Source organism: Enhydra lutris, unplaced genomic scaffold (assembly GCF_002288905.1).
Source record: "Enhydra lutris kenyoni isolate GAN:26980312 unplaced genomic scaffold, ASM228890v2 scaffoldscaffold18, whole genome shotgun sequence".
In the NCBI taxonomy this organism is placed as follows: Eukaryota; Metazoa; Chordata; class Mammalia; order Carnivora; family Mustelidae; genus Enhydra; species Enhydra lutris.
In genome coordinates, this window is record NW_019154102.1 from 33,575,752 (window position 1) to 33,596,545 (window position 20,794).

A 20,794-nucleotide genomic window follows, 5' to 3' on the forward strand; every position below is an offset into this window, starting at 1 on the left:
TTATATGTTCCCCTGCAGTTGATAGGTTGGTTGCAAAAAATAACCTGATCAATACAAGCCCCCAAACCTGGTTATTCTAACCTCAACTCTGCCAGTGGCCGGAGTGCCCTTATCTGACAAGTGTCACGATGGGCTAGAAGCGTGGTGTAGTTGTTGCTGTTGTTGTTGTTTCTCTTTCTCTTCCGTCAGGAGTATAAATGAAGGGATTACTAACAGTGTGGCTTTGGGGAGGAGACACGACTTGGGCAGGTTACGGAAACTCTTGCTACCTCAGTCTCTCCATCTGTTCAATGGGGAAAATAGCATCAACATATAAGGTTGAGAGGGTCAAATGATATAATACATGGTAATACCTTGGGACGGTGCCTGGCACCAGCTAACTCATTGGCAAATACTATCTTTAGAGCAATCTGTTTACTCTTCTCTGCAGATCATTTGCTCTCCTTGGCTCTTGCACCTCCGTATCTGCTTACCTGAAATGTTCCCGGCCTCAGATACATGATTTCAGCAATATCGTATCCCAGAGCAGCCCTGAGCAACACAGTCCCACTGTCATGTCCCCCACTACAGAAGACCTAAGAAATACCAGGTTCTGTATTATAATCAACATATACACTATAGGGGAAAATACGAAAACAGTTGGAAGCAGATATGATAACCACAAATGTTTGATTTCATCAGTCCTACTGTATTAAGTAAACAGTCTTTATGGGCCAACAGACTAGAATGAATGGACAGCCACTCACTCTATCCATTGTGTTCCTAAAAGGTTATGATTATCATTGCTCTCACTGCTCTCACCGGAGGCCAGCAAATTAGGGGCTCTGGCAACAACCCCAGGAGCGTGGCCAGTGATGGCCTTTGGCTTTTGAATCCATTCCCCACCCCCACCCCCAGGAACTGGCTGAGAAGCAACACTCAGAAAGAGAAGCCCTCGCATCCCTCATTAAGTCTAAAACTCAGTGCACTAGTTACCCAGTGCTTCTCACAAGGGATGTGCTGTGCCTCGGGCTTTGAGGATCCAAGACACAAATAAGTTTTGTTTCCCATGGAAGTAGGAGGAGATGACGCAGGATCCATGAGTCTGGCTACGGGCCGGGAGGTCAGCGGGGCAACACGGTGTGTGCGTGACCAGGAGGCAGGACTGAGCCAGGGCAGGGAGTAGATAAAAAGCCACTGCCAAGGTCAGGGGTGTTAGAAATGGGAAAAAATACACTGTGGACAGGACTTAATGACTCCCCTTCTTCCTAGCCAGTGGAGAGTGAGGGAGAAGGTAAAGGGACAGATTTCTTAGGTCTAAACTTGGGAGGGCGCTGGAGGGTGGTGGGTCTGGGTGAGAAGCACTTGAGAGAAAGACCGTGGTATGTCTTGGGACATGTTGACTTCTGGGTTTGGGTACACAACCTCTTCTGGTTCCTGGGGATATCTCCATCCATGGTTTGCGGTAGCCTCTGGATGGCCATAAACACGTGATTCTACAACAGTGTTTCCCTACCAAGCCCTATATCCCCATCATCTTGGCCCCATAGCACCTATGTTATTCACCTAATTTGACTTGACTCACTTTTCCCCCCACTTTTAAAAAAATGGAGCTTCACTAAAAACAACAGTATCCAAGAAATCGGTTTTCCTTTTTTTTTTTTTTTTTCACATTTACAATGCGTATCTATTTTGATGCCCGTTAAAATGAAGAGTTTAAATACTAAGAAATGGTTGTTGCTCAACAAACTTGAAATGGGAACTGGGAATGACGTGCCAACACCCTCTCAGGAAGGGAGAAGGAGGAGCCATGCAAGTTTGGTGCTGGGACGAGGGATTCATGGTGCGCCCGCAGTAAATGTTCACTTCCCATAGCCCTTCCACTATCTTATTCTAATTTTGGCGCCTTCACTTCAGTACCAGTGCAGAATCATTTGGTGGTGGCCTGTGGGTGACTGACCCACCTGTGCCCACACATGGCACGCCCACCCAGTTGGGATGCAGGAACCTATCCTTTCAGTTCCCTAATCAGGAGTGACCGCCCTGTGTCCAGAACGCTGGTGTGGCCTATTCTTAGCATCCTCCCTAGCCTGTTGGGGTCAGAGAGCTCCCCCAGAACTGCCCACCAATGGAGGGACCTCCTCAGACATTTCCCACTTCCCGGTGCCCAGGAGTTGTTGACTTTGGCCAGCGCTGGCTGCAGGACTGCTGGAGAAGGGTTCTGGAGGGAGGCCCTTGTCGCTCTGGGCGCTGGGAGGCCACTCCAGGCCGCCTGGCTGTTCTTTTGTGCTGTGTGTTTTACTGGCCCATGATAAGCACTTCCTGTTCCCCATTGATTATACACAGATCCTGCTTCCTTTCTCCTCAATACCTGGGATGCTTTCCAGCTTCTCCTCCCACAGGGGAAAATCCATGAACTTTAGAATTCCCAGGCCTGCTTTTTGGTCAATGGGCTTCATGCAAGTCATTATTCTTTTTGCTGTCCAGTCACATTCTTTGTGGCTCCTTCACCTCTGTCGGGAGACTTAGTTCCTCACGGTGCCAGCCTAGAAACAAATATTGCCGAGACCTGGTCCTCCTACCCTCCCTTCTTACTAGCCAGAATATCTCTATCTGCCTTCGGGCGTAAATCAGACAGAATAAATAGACTGCACCTCCCAGATCAGTTTTGATCAACTGTTAGTGGCCGCCTGGTGTATGGCAGTGAGGATTCTGAGCTCTTCACCTATATAGGGAAGAACGCCACGATCTGCTATCAGTGTCTCCCATGGGCACAAGAGGGGGTGTGGCAGCCTTCATGCTCTATATCTGCTACCCCAAGACTCCAAGGTAAGACTGAAGCTTCTTGAAGACCGAAAGCATGCTCGTGTACACTTTGAGTCCTGCCATAACAGTCCAGAGCTTTGCGTCCTTTTCCCAGCTGTACATCAGCTAGTTCATGGCCATGGGAAACTCTAAATCCAGAAGCTTCCAGCAGACTTGTTTCCCCCATTTTAATTTATTTTTTATTTTTATTTTTTTTTTAACATTTATTTTTTTGTCAGGGAGAGGTTGAGAGAGGGAGAGACCATGAGACAGGGGGAGAGGCAGAAGAAGAAGCAGGCTCCCCTCTGAGCAGGGAGCCCGATGCGGGGCTCGAACCAGGAACCCTGAGATCATGACCTGAGCAGAAGGCAGACGCTCAACCAACTGAGCCGGCCAGGTGCCCCTTGTTTTCCCCATTTTTAAAACGAGGTTGATAATACCTGCCTTATCTTTATTTAGGGGTCATTAAGATGAAATGAGCTAATTAATATAAAATGCTTTAAGAAGTAAAATGACTACAGAAGTATCCTGCCTGTTTGACCCAGCTCTGCTGCCACCTCCTGCAAGAAGTTTTCCAGTTTTTCCATGGGAATCCTGCCCACCATAACCCCTGTCTTCTGGGAGCCTGTCATTTGCTGACTTACTTACATTCTCGTTATTTAAGGGCTTAGAAGAATCTTCCCTGGGGCTTGTCATGCACAGAAACCATTACCTCGTGTAGAAGGAGCCCGGGTCACATGTATGGAGTGCTCTGTGCAGAGCCTTGGCGGCTTCTCGATCCCCTTTGTCACCAGGCAGTCCTGGAAGATTGGGAAGGTACCTGCTACCTTTAAATAGCTTAGTTTTATAGTTTAGAATGATATTTCTAGGGGCAAGTGACGGATGGACTAGCGGAGCTGGGGAGGGAGACAGAAGCAGCTGTGACACCAGGGAGAAGGATCTGGGACGCCTTAATCTCTGTCTAGCACCCTGTTCTTTGATATAGGTGTTGAACGTTCTGTTAGTTGGAGGCAACAGAACGCGCACCACCCTCCCCTTCAGCCTGGCTTGCTACCGCCTACCGCTTCCGAGATACAGTCTGGAACAGAACTGAACCAGAGCCGGGAGACCAGAAGCAGACCCGAGTCTGCTGCCATAGCCCAGCCAGGAAATAAGGAAAGCCTGAATTCCTAAAATCTAGAAAGAGGCTTAGGATCCTTGGACCTTGTTGGCCAACAGGAGGTGGGGGAAGCCAAGATGTGAAGGCAAATTTCGAGGTTTCCAGTTGGGAAAACTGAAGGCCAAGGTTAGGGAAAGGAAATTAAGAGAGGATTCGTTTTAATAGCTTTGCTTACTACTCTTGCTATGGTTCAGTTCATGGTCATTGTCAAAATTTCAAAGGAAGAAGAAAAACACAAAGAAGACAATAAGGAAATTGCCTGAACTGCTCAAACCCAGTGATGACATTTTGGTGACTGTCCTTCTAAGTTTCTGTCGTGGGCTCTTCTCCCTAAACAGTTTGTCTGAGACATTTATTCAGGTTGATACAGGTAAATCAGCCAGAGGGTACCTGGAGGCAGAAACCACAGGAGACAAGGGAGGGGAAGGCTTCCATGTGGGAGTGTGTTTCCCCGAGCTGCCAGATAAGCTGGGACCTGAAGGAGATGTGCCAGGTTCGGTAACTAGAAAGCTGCCTCCCTTTCTCGCGTCCTCAGTGTCCTTGAAGTGATAGAGACAGTCAAGTGACTGGAACAGAAGCCAGACCACTGAGTGCTTAGGTGTGGATGGGAAGGGGGTAAGGAGGGGAGCAACAGAAGGACTGGAAGGGAAGGAGGGAGATGAGAGAGTGGGGCCGTGCCCCAGTTCTCTGCCTACCCAGCCCCAGCAGCAGTGACTTCCCGGGCTCTCCTCCTTCTCCCCCTCCTCCTCCTTCTCCTCTCTCTCTCCTCCTCCCTCCTTCTCCTGCTTCTCCTGTTTCTCCTCTTCCCCCTCCTTCTTTTCCCCCTCCCCTTCCACATGCATCTACCTCACAGGCTGTGCCTGCAGCTCCTGTCAGATCTGCTCTTCTTCCCTCTGAGTGAAGGTGAGGAGCAGTAGAGGTTGCACGGTGCTTTGTAACTCATGCCGAGCCACGGAGAGCCCTCTACCACGCAGCTCCCCAAGGCTGCCATGGCGCCTGCAGATGCCATACCCATTCCCTGCCTTTCCCTGTTGCTCCCTCACCCCACCCCCCAGAGATGGTAAGCCCACTTCCTCCTGGCCACACACATCCTTTGTCTATCCTTCAGATCATCAACTGTATGTGTGACAATTCCCAGCCTCACTTAGTAAGAGAAATGCACGTTGGAAGTAGAAGGAGCTGCTGCTTTTCACCTGTCAGTTTAGCAAAGATCGGTATGTTTGATCACATTGTGGGCAAGGCTGGAAGCTCTCTCATATGTTCCTGGTAGCGGTGTAGACTGCGAAATTTGATAATACTTCTCAAAACCTTAATGTACGTACCTTTGACCTAGCAGTTCCGCTCCCAACTGGGAAAGTATCTTAACAGCTGTGTTCCTGCGTGAGCATAATGAGCGTTCGGGGACATTGACTGCAGCGAAGATTGGGAAGCACTTACACATCTGTGCGTAGGGACTGTTCGTAGAATATGGCATTTCTGTGTGATGGACACCATGGAGCCGTCCCCCAGAATGACTCAGCTCTGCTTTGTTGCTGGGTGATCGAGATGGGGGCACAGACGTGCAGGCTGGAGAATAGGGCACAAAGCTGCACAGGGCAGAGGCTCCTCTGGCCAAGTCTGAGCCCACAGTGGGGGCCAGGACAGATGATCTTACCCGAAGGGAGGGTGGTGCTGCCTGTATAGGCAGACATGGCCATGATAAGGCCCAAGGCAGAAGGGAGAGGAGGAGGGAGCCGGCAGAGTTCAGCTGCGGGGAAGGAGGGCCAGACGTCTAAGGCCACTTCCTACCAAGAAGCTGCTCTGCTCTGTACGGTGTCTTTATCACCGTATATGCCAGGTAGTGAGCACGGAAACCACCCGGGCCCAAGATCACAGACAATGTGAGAGGCTGCCTAGATGGACAAGACTTATAGTTCTAGATTTCAGAAATTAGGACCCAAATGCAGTTTGACTTCTTTTGAATGCCCAGTGCTCTGGGTGCAGAGTTTCCCTGCTCCTTTTAAAAGGAGCAGACAGGGGTGCCTGGATGGCTCAGTCAGTTAAGCATCTGCCTTTGGCTCAGGTCATGATCTCAGGGTCCTGGGATCGGGCCCCTCATCGGGCTCTCTGCTCAGTGGGGAGCCTGCTTCTCCATCTGCCTCTCTGTCTACTTGTGATCTCTCTCTCTCCCTCTGTGTCAAATAAATAAATAAAATAAAATACAAATAAATAAATAAATAAGAGGAGCAGGCAGCTGCCAGAGAGATCTGCCTGGCCAGAGCATCCGATGCTGCATCAAGACCTCGGGTCTGCTTCAGCCCAGGACCCCATGTATCAGTCTTCCAGGCATCCGAGGCCAGAGCCAGCTGCCACCAGCCTGTCCTTGGCCTCTCTTCCCAGCCCTGCCAGTGGGGACTCACCCTGTTAGCCTGAAATTAGCCCTGGTGGGAGTGTTTGCTCTGCGGACATCAGCAAAGGCTACAAAGCGGGGTCTGGTGTTTGCTCAGAGAGCCGCTCGCCACACATTGACTAGCTCACCCCTGAGCAGGGTCTCTCTGCACGAGCACCTGGAGACCAGCGAGTGGTCAGACCCTGGGAATTGGCTGTCCTCTGGCCCTGGGTAAAGTGTTAGTGAGAGGCTCGTTGAGCAACAGTGACTTTCAATCTTAATGACCACACACGTATTTCCTAAGAGCTCTCCATGGGCTCAGCCCTTTGCTTGGTCCTTTCCCATGTGGCTGCCGCATGCAGTAACAATTCTGCTGGGTGGTTGGTGCTTTGATCCCCACGTTACGGGTGGGAAACCAGAGGTTCTGAAAAGGGAGGTAGCCTCCCAGTGTCCACCGCTTGTGAACAGGGACCCGCAAAGCCTCCTGAGTCTGTTTATTGAGTTACCTCCATGCGTCTTCTCTCCCAGGAACCCGTGGTGGTTTAGACAGACATTTCACGTTTTTCTTCCATGGGAGACCATCTGGTCCAGGTCCCTGCCTTCAGCCACTGAAGCAAAATAACCCCATATTTTAAAAATTTTTTATTAACACATAATGTATGATTTGCTTCAGGGGTACAGGTCTGTGAATCATCAGTCTTACACAATTCACAGCACCCATCATAGCACATACCCTCCCCAGTGTCCATCACCCAACCGCCCTATCCCTACCCCCCACTCCCCAGCAACGCTCAGTTTGTTTCCTGAGATCTAGAGTCTCTTATGGCTTGTCTCCCTCCCTGGTCCCATCTTGTTTCATTTTTTTCCCTCCCTGCCCCCCACAACCTCCCACCCTACCTCTCAAATTTGTCATATCAGAGAGATCATGTGATATTGTCTTTCTCTGATTGACCTAAAATACCCCCATTTTAAAGGTGAAATGGTCAGGCGCCTGGGTGGCTCAGTGGGTTAAAGCCTCTGCCATTGGCTCAGATCATGATCTCAGGGTGCTGGGATCAAGCCCCACATCGGGCTCTCTGCTCAGCGGCGAGCCTGCTTCCTCCTCTCTCTCTGCCTGCCTCTCTGCCTGCTTGTGATCTCTGTCAAATAAGTAAATAAAATCTTAAAAAAAAAAAAGGTGCAGTGGTCGAGGGGCACCTGGGTGGCTCAGTCTGTGGGGGCATCCAACTCTTGGTTTGGGCTCAGGTCTTGGGATCGAGCCTTGTGTCGGGTTCCAGGGAGTGGACTGGAGGATTCTCTCCCTCTGCCCTCTGTGCTCTTTCTCTCTTTTTCTCTCTCAAAAATAAATAAGTCTTAAATAAAGGTGACATGATCGAGTTCCAGAGACATTAGAACAAGCCTAGAATCCTGGTCTCCCGCTTCTCACACTGTATCCTTCTACCACTGGAAACTGGCCTCTGTGAGGGGAGCCAATTTAAAAAAAAAAAAAGAAAAACAAACAAAAAACAACCTTTGGTCAGGTCTGGTATGCAGAATTGCCGAATTCTCCGAGTTGGAAAAGGAAGAGAATAGTTTAAGGCCATCCAGGAAAGAAGGGAGTTATTTGAGGGAATGGGCAGGGAATAGGTGTTTATGGGAACCCATAACCAACCCACTCTTATTTTTTAGTTTACTCTTCAGTCATGAAATATTTTTAGAGCCCCTTCGCTGCAGTGCACAGGAGGGGCTCCAGAAATACTTGCTGACCCAAATGCTGTGACAGGTGCTTCAGAGAAAAAAGTTGCTTTGTTGGTTTAAAACACTGCAGAAATGTGGTTCTAAATAACTTTTCCAAGGAAAATTATGTGTCTTACTACATGAAAAAGTAGCTTGTTTGAAGATATTTTGGATTTATTTCTAACAACCTATTAGCAAAACCTTAAGAAGGAACCCCGCCTTCTACACATGAGTGAAACAGAGAGGGTGACTGTGTTGGGGATATCGTGTCAGCCAGAAAACGAAGCAAATGGAAAAGCTACTCCTCTTTAGAGGAAAAAAAAAAAAAGGCGGGGGGGGGGAATGAAAGTACACTTTGCTTTTTATCCTTCTGCTCTTGGAACTATGTTTAATCCATCATGTTTGGAAACCGGTTCTAAATGCTTTCACTTTATCTTTAGTGATTTCCTGAAACGAAACATTTGTTCTTAGTTGGGAGAGTGTTTCTGTCTCCTCACTAATGAGCCCATTGCTCAATGTTGGTAGACTTTCACCAAATTTAGACCAACTTATGTCCATTTTGACAGAAGATAGAGGATCTTAAACAGGCCTCCAGGCGCTGGCAGGGTTGGGTGTCACAACCTCCAAGCTGCATTTCCAAATTCTTGGCAACAGTAGGCTAATTAACGTGGGAGCTCCGTTATGTGCGTTCCACATCTCTAAAGGATTCAGAAGGAGACTGGGCAACCCAGTGCTACAGACACGGAACCTAGGTTTAGGAGGTCGATAAGGGCTTAAGCTGAAGATGGGACAAGGTCTGCATGCATCATGAATGCTGGCTTCTGGGCAAGAAACTGGGGATGTGAACGTGACCCTTGAGGAGCTTATGGTCCAAAAGATAGAATTTGCAAATGGATAACAACAACACAGCATGAAGAGTGTCATGGGAACACCAAGCACAGCTGAGGCACAGAGGTGAGAGTGCTTTACCAGTGCTCTATGTGGGGAGCTGGGAAGGTGACCTTGGGACAGGGTTTTGAAGAAGGGTTTAGAGTTCCCTGCGAGTAAAGGATCTGCTGGGGAGCAGCCGAGCAGATGGCAGAGAGTTTAGTAGGAACCTGAGCGCAGTTAGTGTTGGGGGGTGGGGAGCCATGAGGGTTGAAGCTGGAAGAGGATAGGTTGGCCCCGGATTGCTGGGGAATCTAGGGGCTCTATCCCTTGACCCCACCAGCCAACCAGGAAAGGATTTTAAGCAAAGAAGAGATCTGTTGAATTAGTTGGGTTTTGTTTCAGTGTTTTGTTCCATGCCCAAAGTGGGACACAGGCTCATGACCCTGCGATGAAGGATCACGGGCTCCACTGACTGAGCCAGTCAGGCGCCCCCTGATGAGTTCGTTTTTAGAAGCTAAACTCTTACAGAACTTGGGGAGCCATTGCAGTAGTCCTGGTGAGGAATGATTATATCCCCAACGGTGGCAGAATGGAGAGTAAAGAGAAACTGTTGGTTCGCGTTTTTTATTTATAATATGACTCTTGTTAAAATAACAAGATAATAATGTTAAAATAACGTGCTTTGCACTATGTCCTTGTCACTGTGTGGTGGACAGCTGTGTGTCTGCCTGTGGGCTTGGCTTTCTAGCCTGTTTTCCTAGGTGGCCACACACACCGTACAGTTTCCTAAGAGAGGTCTGCAAAAGTCCTCTTCTCTATTCAAGGGGGCCTGGCTTTGGGGTCCCAGCGGGTCTGTTTATCACTGGAGAGGCAGGAAAGACTGGTCTTCTAAACTGGGAGGCCGCTGCTGTGGGAGCACAAAAACCGTGAGAGGGGAAAGCTAGAGGGGAGGCCCTTCTTTCTGCCACAGGCCTGTCGCGATCATCAAGAAGTGAACGGAATTCTGTGGGTTGGGGTGTTCTCACCTGGGAAACCTTTGGTGATGACCAGTGTCCTTGCTTCCAACTGTAGCGCATGCACGCCTTCTGGGAGCCCTACTGTTGATTCTGTAACATGAAGCTTTGCTTCCTTTCTTGCCGGGGCCCTGCCTAAAGGGTTTTCTGTGAGAACGTGTGAATGGGGAGAATGTGGGCGTTACCCAGAGTCCTGTAGAGTCCTGTCTGCACCACAGCAAGCTTGGGACGGGGCAGATTGGGGGGGGTGGAGGGATCGCTGCCTTCTGGGAGGTAGAGGGTTAATCTCCGTAGCTCATTGGCAGTTCTGCCTCTGTCCAGGGCATGCTGGGATTTCCTCCCAGCTGTTTTACATCATGAAGATTTGTATGTGGGGGAAATTCCAGGGCACAGCTGCAATTAATCTGCTGCACAGTCTTCAAGCTAAGCAGGGATCCTGTAGGACCGATCTCTGCCTCCCTGCAGGAAAGGGGGTTCTGGCTGTCCAGGGAGAGCGCCCTCCAGAGGGACCCTTCCCTGGGCCCTAGTGGAATGGAAATAGCCTGCCCGCCAAGAAGCAGCACTGAGGAGGGGGCAAGAAGCAGAAAGGGACCCAGAGCATAAAGATAAAAAGAGGTGCAGCCCCCTTTACAAATCATGAAGCCAAAATAACACGGACCGCAATGCTTGATGGAGATAGCACAAAAAAGAAAACTTCTGCTCACTCTTAGGCATGCAGAAGTAAAAATCTTAAGACACCCGTGGTTAGCATTCCACAATGCAGTGCAAGAATGAACAAGCCCCCGTGACCGAATAGGGTTTACCTGGGGAATGCAAGGGTGCTTTTGTGTAAGAAGAATCTGTCACCGTGTATCCGTACCACAACTGAGGCAAAGAAGAGAAACCACACGACCGTTTTTGGTAGATCGGAGACAATTTAACAACTGTTGGAGTGAAAACAAAATAAAACCAGGAATAGAACCGTCCTTCCTTCATAAGGTAAAGACAAGTTCTAAGCCATAGCCTCAGTCTACTTAACCGTGAACCGAAACAGCACCGTTTACCCAAGTGTTTTCCGTGGGACTCCAGTCCCCAGAAAGAATTTCCCAGATTCAGTAAGAGCAGGCAGCCTCCTCTCTGTTCTGTCTCAGTCACGACATACAGTAGTGTATCAAGCAGCATGCGTAACTCGAAGGTGGTACTACTCACCATTTGGGTCTGGTTTTTTCTTTCTGAGGATCCCAAGAGAGTACTTATCCCGCAGACAGCACCCCATGGGTGACAAGCATTGCTGTTGCTTGGCCATGGCTTGCCTCCATGCAACCCAGGTTCCGTGTTTTGAACTCTAGAGAGCATCCACCGTGGGGAGGGGGCCGGACCAGCTTCATCGTCTGAGCAGCATACCCTAGTCAGGAGCCAGGTGAGGTGAGCGGGTAGACCCGAGGCTGGACTTGGAGAAATGAGCATCTTCGATTTGCCCACATGCCCTGACCATGCAGAGAATCTAGGCTCGGCCACACCTGTCTCAGGCCCTGAGGACATGCTCCCACCAATAGCTGGCCCTGGGGTCATGGGAGGGCTGGCTTCGGGTGAGAAGCTCCAGCCAGGGAGAGTTTTATTGCCACGAAACACCGGGTGAGACCTGACCAGCCTCACCTCCGCATCACAGAGGGGCTGCTGGCCCCTTCCGCCCAGAGACATGGTTCTGGGAAGCTCAGCTGTCCCTTCTGAGTGCTCCTTCTTCAGAATTGCAGTCCAGAGGTGATTGATAGCGAAGCAACTTCTTAGGGGGACTCTGATGTCTTTTTATAGGTCTTCCCCCCCCCCACCCCCACCGCCCTCTGTCACTTGTTGCAAAATCTTAAAGAGCGAGCACCTGGATGGCTCAGTGGGTTAAGCCTCTGCCTTCGACTCAGGTCATGATCTCAGGGTCCTGGGATCGAGGCCCGCATTGGACTCTCTTCTCAGTGGGGAGCCTGCTTGCCCTTTCCCTCTTCCTGCCTCTCTGCCTACTTGTGATCTCTCTTTCTCTCTGTTAAGTAAATAAGTAAGAAATACCTTTAAAAAGATAAACAAACCTAACCAGGTCTTTAAAAAAAAAAATCTTAAAAAGGCAGAAAAGGTTAGAATAGAGGAAGGGACACTCCTCCATTTCCCTATCCCCAGACTGAATTCTTGTGCACCTGTAAAACCTACACCCCACTACACTCCCCTGCCCCAAATGGCTAGAGCAGGAAGGGCTGGGCCGGATGTCCACTATTCCCAGAACCGCTCTCCCTACCTGTCTGCCCCATCTCTGGGGGCCAGGCTCCGGTGGTGGATAAGGCCAAAGATCTTCCCCCACTTTGAAGCCTCCAGGTCTCAGTTAAAGCCATTGAGTGAGAGGGAACCTTGCAGAGCCAAGAGGACCGTGTGGTCTCTTCCACCCACCGGAATTCCAGGCAGTGGGTAGGTAAGACGCCAAGCTTGTGATGGACAGCCAAAACCAGGAGCTCTTACTAAAAGCCCTCGCTCTGAGCGTGTCTCTATGTACGCTTGTGCCTCGAGAGCCCCGGTTTGAAGGCAGACCCTCATGCAGCTTATAGTGTATTAGGTCCCAGCTCTTCAGCCACTCGAGCAGGGACACCCCCCCCCCCCCACCCAGGGACGGTTCTGCCGCCCTAGAGGCCAAAGAAGCTGCCGCACATCCTGCCATGCACAGGACCACTCCCACCGATCTGCCCCCAGTGCCTGTAATGTCGTGTTTGAGAAACCTGCATTCATCTCCCACAGCCTGCTCTGCTTCCCAGCCCAAAAGGTCAGGGGATCGTGTTCTCTCCCAAACGAGGATTCGGGCGGATTGCTGTTTGATCTAAGCCAACGAGAAGAGTATGCAGCCCGTGTCTTTAGGACTCCAGCTAGGAAACCAGATGCTGGTAGAGCTGGTGGGTTTCGGGAAGCCTTCTACTACCTTCCGTGTTGGGGTGGGTTTGGGAGACTTCTCCTTAGCATGTGACACTTGGCGATTGCAGTTCACCTTCAGAAAATAAACAGAAATGCTCCGGTTGTGACTGCTACGGGAACATCCCCACAGGAGATCACTGATACGTAAACATTCATTCAGCTTTGAGGTGGCCAGCCCTGTGGGAGACAGATAGGAACAGATGGGGTAGGGGTGGTATTTCAAGAAGGTGATGTTATGGAAAGTGTTAGGACTTGTGTTGCAGTGAACAGTGTGGGGTTTGAAGTCGGGGAGCTCAGCGGCCACTCCCCTCGTAAAGCTGGGCTGGTCACTCACCCTGTGTTTACTTCCATTAGCGCCTCTGAAAATTTGGGACAGTCACCTCTACTTATAACAGCAGGGTTGTTGTGAAGATGAAACCGGTTTATGTGTGTGAGAATGCTTTGGGGGGCACCTGGGTGGCTCAGTCGGTCAAGCATCTGCCTTCGGCTCAGGTCGTGATCTCAGGGTCTTGGGATCGAGCCCTGCGTCGGGCTTCTCGCTCAGCAGGGATCCTGCTTCTCCCTCTCCCTGTGCTCCTCAGCACCCCCCACCCCTCCCCCGCATGGGTACATGTGTGCTCTCGCTCTCAAATAAAATCTAAGAAAGAAAGGGAGAGAGATGGAGGGAGGGAGGGAGGAAGGACGGAAAGAAAGAAAGAAAATGCTTTGGAAACTGCCCACATGGCACAAATGTTATTCACTGAGGAAATAAGTTTTAACTAATGATTCCAGTATCTGTCCCGTCCTTTTGATTTGCCAGAGGCATTGAAATCCCAGTTAGTTCATCTAGAAAGTGGAGGTTCTGGGTAGGGAAAGAGATGGGTGTGGGTGGGAAGGGTCAGCAGAACACAGGGACAGAATGATATTCAATATGGCAGTGGGGAAGAAGGATGGGGCAGGTACCAGAGGGCCCGGAGTAGAGACTGGCCTTATTTTTAGGGTCCCTAAACTCCCCCCTTTTGTTCCTACTTCCCAAGCCTCCCACAGCCAGGCCTCCTTGGCCCATTCACCTGCTGTCTGTGCTGCCCACTGGCCCTCTGTAGATGTGTCCTAGGGTTATTATCTTTACCCATGGATGCTGTTTTGAAAGCTCAGACCCTGCCCTCTCAGTCCATGTTTGTGGGTGATGATGAGCAGAGGGGCACACCCATCCTACTTTCTCAGTCCTGGGCACATAGCTCAAGGCCACATCATGATTTCTTTTTCCCTGGAATTGAATGACCAGAGCAAGGAATTAAAACTCAGAGACCTATTTCTGCCTCTCTGTGAAACTTCCTGGGGCCAGCATTTCTTACTGGAGGTGTCGCTTTCAAAGTAACCTCAAGAATTCTCTGAAGAGGCTGTGTAGCTGGTCCACTGCCCAGAAGCACCATATCAGTGTTGACACTAAGACAACATGTGTGCTTTTGCCCCCAGCGAAGACTAGTGGTTCGCTTATGGAAATGATAGCTGCCGTTCATCAAACATCTCCCACATGGGAAGCATTGTGTTCTGTACTTGACATTGTCCCTAAGCCTTCTAACAACCAGTAAAATTCTGGACCTAGCCTTGCCTTACAGATGAAGAAATCGAGACTCGGAGTTGTCAAGACTCTTGTCCAGGGTTGCACAACCTACACTGGCAGAGTGAGGCCCTCAACCCGTGAGCATTAGAATCTGGACCCCAGGGCCCCTCCCCTCCTCCCCGCTCATCCTTTTCCAGGCCCTCCCCAAAAACTGCCAGGCCAGGGTTGAAGAGAGGCTTTTTGTTTAAAGAAAGTGTGTGTGTGTGTGTGTGTGTGTGTGTGTGTGTGTGTGTGTGTGTGTGTAGAGGGTTTACTGTTGGGTTTGGATTAGTACAGGGTAAGGTACTGGACAGTCTTTTCAGGGTCAGAAAACGCTAGAGCTAGATGTTAAATCAACATCATTGAGTCTGGACGGTTATTACCCATGACCCTTCAAGTGTCCAGCAGATGGTTTTTATTCCTTCACTCCCAGAATCTTCTGGAGGCCGTGTCTTAGGGAGTCTTGTGTGTGATGCTATAAGCCACGGGGATGAAGGGGGCAGGATCATCTGGGAGCCCTTGGTCCCTTGATGAGCCCTGTTTGTCCCATGAGTAGAGCAAGCAGAACCTGACCCTCAACCATGGATCTTTGGACACTTTGGTTGGTGGTAACTGTAAGCGCGTGCTGTCCCTGGAGATGATCGTTTGGACGCAGACCAGCCAGGAGCTCGTGCCAGTGCAGTGAACCAACAGGAGCCTCCCTGTTCACTTGGGAGTGCTAGTGAGACCCCATCTCACCAGCTACCTTGTGTTTTCTGTGTTTGTGCAGTACCTGCAGATGAAATGGCCCCTCCTCGATGTCCCCTCCAGTGCCACGGTCAAGGACACCAGGTCACCATCCCCAGCACACTTGGTAAGTCTGTTTCCCCTTTGAGCACTGGAGGGATTCTGTCCCTCACCTCAGCCCATGGCATTGGGTCCCTTCTGCCGTCCTGAAGCGGATGGGGTCTGGTAGCTTCAAGTGTGTGTGCCTCGGGGGAAGGGCTGAGCTGTCGGGGGTGGAATGGCATCACCTGTGTGCCCCTCCACGCCTTGCACCTCAGCACATGCGCACATACCTCCCGGGATGGTGTGTGGTTAGCAATGGCGGCCCGACCCTGCCCGGATGCCCTGGTCCTTCCTGCCGCCCCCTCCACCTGGGCAGTGGTGCCATCCTTCCGCCCTACTGGAGCTCCTGCTGCCCTGTCACTTGTCCTCACAGCTGCAGGCAGCGACAGTCCAAGAGGCTTTTTTGTACAGGATATTATAGGAGAGAATTAAGTAAAACACATGCAAACGAAAACCCCAGCAGGGCCACTGAGGCCTTTGTGCCAAGCCCTGAGGCCTTTGTGCCAAGCCCTGTGGCAGCTCGGGCCCCAGGGGAAGAAGATCATCGGGATGGACCTGGGAGAAGGGAGTAGTGGGGTCCAAGCAGGTCTCGCCTCACCAGGGCTGGCAGGGGACTGACTTACAGAAGAGATGGACCTGGGACATTGCATTCCAAGACTTCTCTTGGGAGTTTGAGGATCCCTGGCCTTAAGACCCACACAGCCTTGCAAGCTAACTGGTGTTACGCACTGTACAGTGAGCTGCAGGGTCTTAGAGGGTGCAGCTAGAAGGAAACCCACTGGCATGACCTACACATTTTACAGACAAGGAGACCTGGGAAAAGATGGTCTTATTTAAAACATTGTTATGGGGCACCTGGGTGGCTCAGTTGGTTAAGCGTCTGCCTTCAGCTCCGGTCCTGATCTCAGGGTTCTGGGATCCAGTCCTGTGTCAAGCTCCCCGCTTAGTGGGGAGTCTGCTTCTCCCTCTGCTGCTCCCTCTGCTTGTGCTACCTTGCTCTCTCTCTGGCAAATAAATAAATCTTTTTAAAAATATAAATAAAATAAAACATTGTTATGGAAAATTTCACCTGTTTCCTTTATCCATACTCCCCCCTTCTACTACACTGGGTTGTTTTAAAGTAAATTGCAGGCGTATCATTTCATCTCATTCAGGACATTTTAATACCCTGACAGCCCTTTTTCATTAAAAGCTTAAAATCTGGTTGAGGAGAAAGAAGATACATGGAGCCCATATGATTTGCAGTAATCGTGAGAGCAGCTCACAGAGGCAGAGACCTTGGAGGTTTATAAAGGATGTCTTATGTGGTTCTCAGGTGATGGTCACTGCTGTCCACTGGGGAGGTGAGTGGGGAGAGGTGTTTCCCATCCTCTCCAGGAGAGACCAGTGACTAGGGAACAGTGCATTCCAGCCAGCCATCCAGTGTGGGCTGCCCCTGAGAGGCTCTGTGGCCGCTCACCAAGGCTGAACAGCCCCAGGAATAGGCCAGGGGGTGTCTCTGGTCCCCCAGAGACCCATTTGGGATGGCCAAGTGCAAGGTCCCGATGCCCCCTAGCGGTCAGTCATGGTAGAGTACATGGCGTCCCACGTCCACCCTGCCACAGACGGGGCCAGTCCCCTCCCAGCACAGCTCTCTCTCTCTCTCTCTCTCTCTAACAATTTCAAACCTTTGCTCACTCCTCCACCCATCCTGCGGCCTCCCCCAGCCCACTCCAGTGGACCCTAACGTGCAGGACCCTCCCTCCTTTCCTCCACCCCCCCCCATACTGTCTCTGTGCATATTGTCTAAAATCTCCATCTACTTTTCAAGGAAGTGAGTTCCTTTTCATATTAGCACGGGTACCCGTTGAGCTTCCCACCCTTTCTGTTGCCCAAAGCCCTCCATCTCTGAAAAATAAAATAAAAACCCTGTGTCCCGCCCTCTTCCTGTTGCGAGCATTTTCATACTTCACTGGCGGTGTTCACTCCCGGCTTCTCCCGCAAGAGCCAGACCCCCACCTCCATCACCACCCGCTTCGTTCTGCCGGTCCCCTGAAGCCTGGCTCAGCTCAGCCACTGGCATCGGTCAGTGTCTACAGCCCTCTGCTTCCTGGACTCCTCCTCTCCCCTCTCCAGGAGACTGGACCCAGAGATTCTAAAAGTTCTTTGCCCTCTCTAAGCCTCCATTCTCTTTTTAGACTCTTTTCCTTAAATAAATTAAGGTACCCGTTCTCACTTACGATCTCCCGTGTGAGTGACATAAAGATACACGAAATCCCTAAACTCTCAACAGGGGTCTATGCCTGTAGCTACGGCAGCCAAGCAAATATATCCATGGACATATGGATGGATTATACAATATATACAACCATGGATGGACGGATTTGTCCATTGCAGATACGTGCTCTGCGGACACTAATTCAGTGTGGGGTGCAGCAGGGCTCCTCACTTTGTCAGAGTGGAGAAGCGTGAACAGTTGACGCACTACAGTGTAGGTAACAAAATGGCTCATTTTCTAGCAAGTTGTATATTATCACACTGTGTATTCTAAAATAGAAAAACAGAGGGGTGCCCGGCTGGCTTAGTCAGTGGAATATATGACTCCTGATCTTGGGGTTGTAAGTTCGAGCCCCAAGAGATTCTTTAAAATCTTCAAAACAAAACAGCGGGGCACTTGGATGGCTCAGGTAGTGATCCCATCGGCCTCCCTGCTCAGCAGGGAGTCTGCCTCTCCCTCTCCCTCTCCCTCTGCTCCTCCCCCTGCTTATGCGCATGCTCTCTCTCTCTCTCTCAATAAATAAAATCTTTTTTTAAAATTTTATTTATTTATTTGAGAGAGAGACACAGCAAGAGAGGGAACACAAGCAGGGGGAGGGGGAGAGGGGGAAGCAGGCTCCCCGCTGAGCAGAGAGCCTGATTCGGGAATCTGGGATCATGACCTGAGCCAAAGGCAGATGCTTAATGAACCACCCAGGCGCCCCTCAATAAATAAAATCTTAAAAAGAAAAGAAAAGCAGAAACAGGCCTCGAAAGCTTTAAGAAACATTTATGGGGGGAGACCTTAACGTTAACTTGCAATGCTACAGATTAGGAGAAGACCTCCATTCTCGGTTTTCCCGCCAGAGCATCTCATTCCGATTCTGAGATACACGTGTGTGTAGGAGCAAAGCCTGACACACCTGGGGAGCGCCATCTCTGTGTTGGAGGATGTTAACTCCATGGGTTTGAATCCCAGCTCTGCCTTTTCCTATTGGTGCAGCTCTAGCCAAGTTACTGCTTTTTGCATTGCTTTGGTTTCCTTGTCTGTAAAATGGGAACCAGAAGAGGTCTTGACCTCAAGAGTGGTGTGCAAATGAGCCAGTGTGTTGTGAGGATTTTAGAATTGCGCCTGCCATGGGGTGAGCCCTCCATGACCATGAGCTCCCTGCTGTTGCCTGTCACCACTGCTACTCTTTTGAAGATGAGAGCGATTAAAATACTGTTTAATTTGCTGACTGAGAGGTGGTGAGGGCCTGCATTAGGGGCCAGTTCAAGTGGACAGATCGCGAAGATAATAGATGAGGAGTCCATAGATTCTCATCATCTGCTCTGCCAAGGATATGATTTACTAGGTCTGGGGTACAGTTGGTATCTTTGTTTTTTTAAGCTCCCCAGGAGATTCTAAGGGGCAGACAGAATGGAGAATCATTGCGTGAATTGTAAATCAGAGGCAAACGGGGAGAAGGAGCTCAAGACGATTCCAGTTCACTATGTGCTTGCTTCTCGAGGCTGGAGCTGGGAGCTGGGCTTGGAGGTGTTCAGAGGTCTGGACACTGGCGTTTTTATTAGAAAACTGAAAACACTCAATTAGGAGGTTTCATTTAGAAGCACAAGCAAAATATTTTAAGATGAGGTTTGCCCTGGGAGAAGGGCAAGCAAAGGAAACAGCCTGCATACTTGGCAGAGATGGAGTGAGTCATGTCAGAGCTACCTGTCAAGGAAATGTGTATAAACAAGCCGTAACTGGGCCAGGTAGGGATGGAGTTAAGTGTTCTTACGACTTGGATTTTATGCTTTAAAAACAAGCTCTAAAAAACGGAATGGCTCTGATATTTTATATGTAGCGACTTGTAATATCTGTTCACTATAATCTCCTTACATCTAGACTGATATCAGATCCCTCACTGGGGCCCCCGTGTGCCTGGCCCCCGTCTTTCCCTTCTCTCTCCTTGGAGCACTGTGTGCTGTACACGAAACCAGTATATGTGCTTCTAGAACATAACTGACTTGAAGACAGGAATCCCCTCTGCTCTGCTCACATTCATTTACCCCACCCGGTTAGAAGGCCTAACACGGAGAAGGTGCTTGGGGAACCTCTGTGAATCAAGGGAAGAATGACCCCTCAGGGGAAAGGTGTTAGCCCTTGTAAGCCCCTCTCTCCCTCTTGCTCCAGTCCCTCTCCTCCTATAGGGCTTTTTTTTTTTAACTAAGCCTTTTTCGAAACCGTGAAGGTAGGGCTTGTGCTATGGAGAACACTTGGGAAGACGCCAAAGTGCACAGAAAAAGACCTCTAATCCCACAGCCTGCTCACGCTTTGTGATACCTGCTCCTGTAAGGTGCTCTCTAGGAGGTGAGCAGAACGCTTCCTTTAAAGAGTAAACACCCCGTTTTGCTGTTGAACATCGGGCCACTCTCAGAAGCAACTTGCCAAGCCTCATGTCCTCCCAGAGGGCCACCTTGCTGCTCAGCTTTTCGGGTTTGCTGAGCATGCTGCCTCTCAATTTCAAACATATATTGAGGTTTCCCTTTTAAAATAGTACCTCATCTCTCCATCTTCTCCACAGCACACCTGCTGTGGGCCCAAGCACTTCAAAACTCCTTCCACAGCCCGCCGCTGCCCTGTCTGCCTCCAGTACTGATTTCGGTTCTTACTGCCCAGTGTTAACTTTTTATTTTGACATAATTTTTCAACTTGCAGAAGGATTACAAGAATAATACAAGGAACCTCCCATATGCTCTTTATCCAGATTCGGAAATTTTGCCCTGTGCTTCCCTCCGCCCCCGTATATATATTTGTGTATAAACACATACATATATGTATGGGGTTTTTAAAAATAATTTGAGAGTCATTTGGAGACATTATACCCCTTTACCCCTGAGTACTTTGGCTATATTTCCTAACAATGAAATTTCCTAACAATGACCACAGTACAGTTATCAAAATCAAGAAATGAACATTTCATATTCCTCTCTAATATATATTCAGAATTTTGGCAAATGTCCCTAAGAGTGTCCTTACGGCCATGTGCTTCTCCCTGGCCAGAGCTCAAGCCAGGATCACACACGACATTTACTTGCCATGTCCCTTGTCTTCTTTGCTGTAGCAGAGTTCCTCAGCCATTGTCTTTCCCGACCTTGACATTTTTTGAGACGCACCGAGCAGCTGTTTTACAGACTGTTCCTCTGCTTGAGTTTGTTTGTTTCCTCGTGGTTGGACTCCGGTCATGTGTTTTTGGCAAGAACACTACTGCACTGAGGCCGTGTCCTTCCGAGAGCCTCACACTGGGAGGCAGGTCCACGGTGTCCATTTGTCC

The 20,794-nt window shown here is 49.9% G+C and overlaps 1 protein-coding gene across 2 annotated transcripts in view; it reads left to right on the forward strand.

The window, feature by feature from the left end:
* Positions 1-20,794, forward strand: part of LOC111148131 (transcription factor 7 like 1) — a 152,597-nt gene that overhangs the window by 117,982 nt on the left and 13,821 nt on the right. For both annotated transcript variants that reach the window (XM_022504551.1, XM_022504552.1), the window contains exon 4: positions 15,184-15,267. In XM_022504551.1, the coding sequence (XP_022360259.1) occupies positions 15,184-15,267 (84 nt within the window). The remainder of the gene's footprint in view (positions 1-15,183; positions 15,268-20,794) is intronic.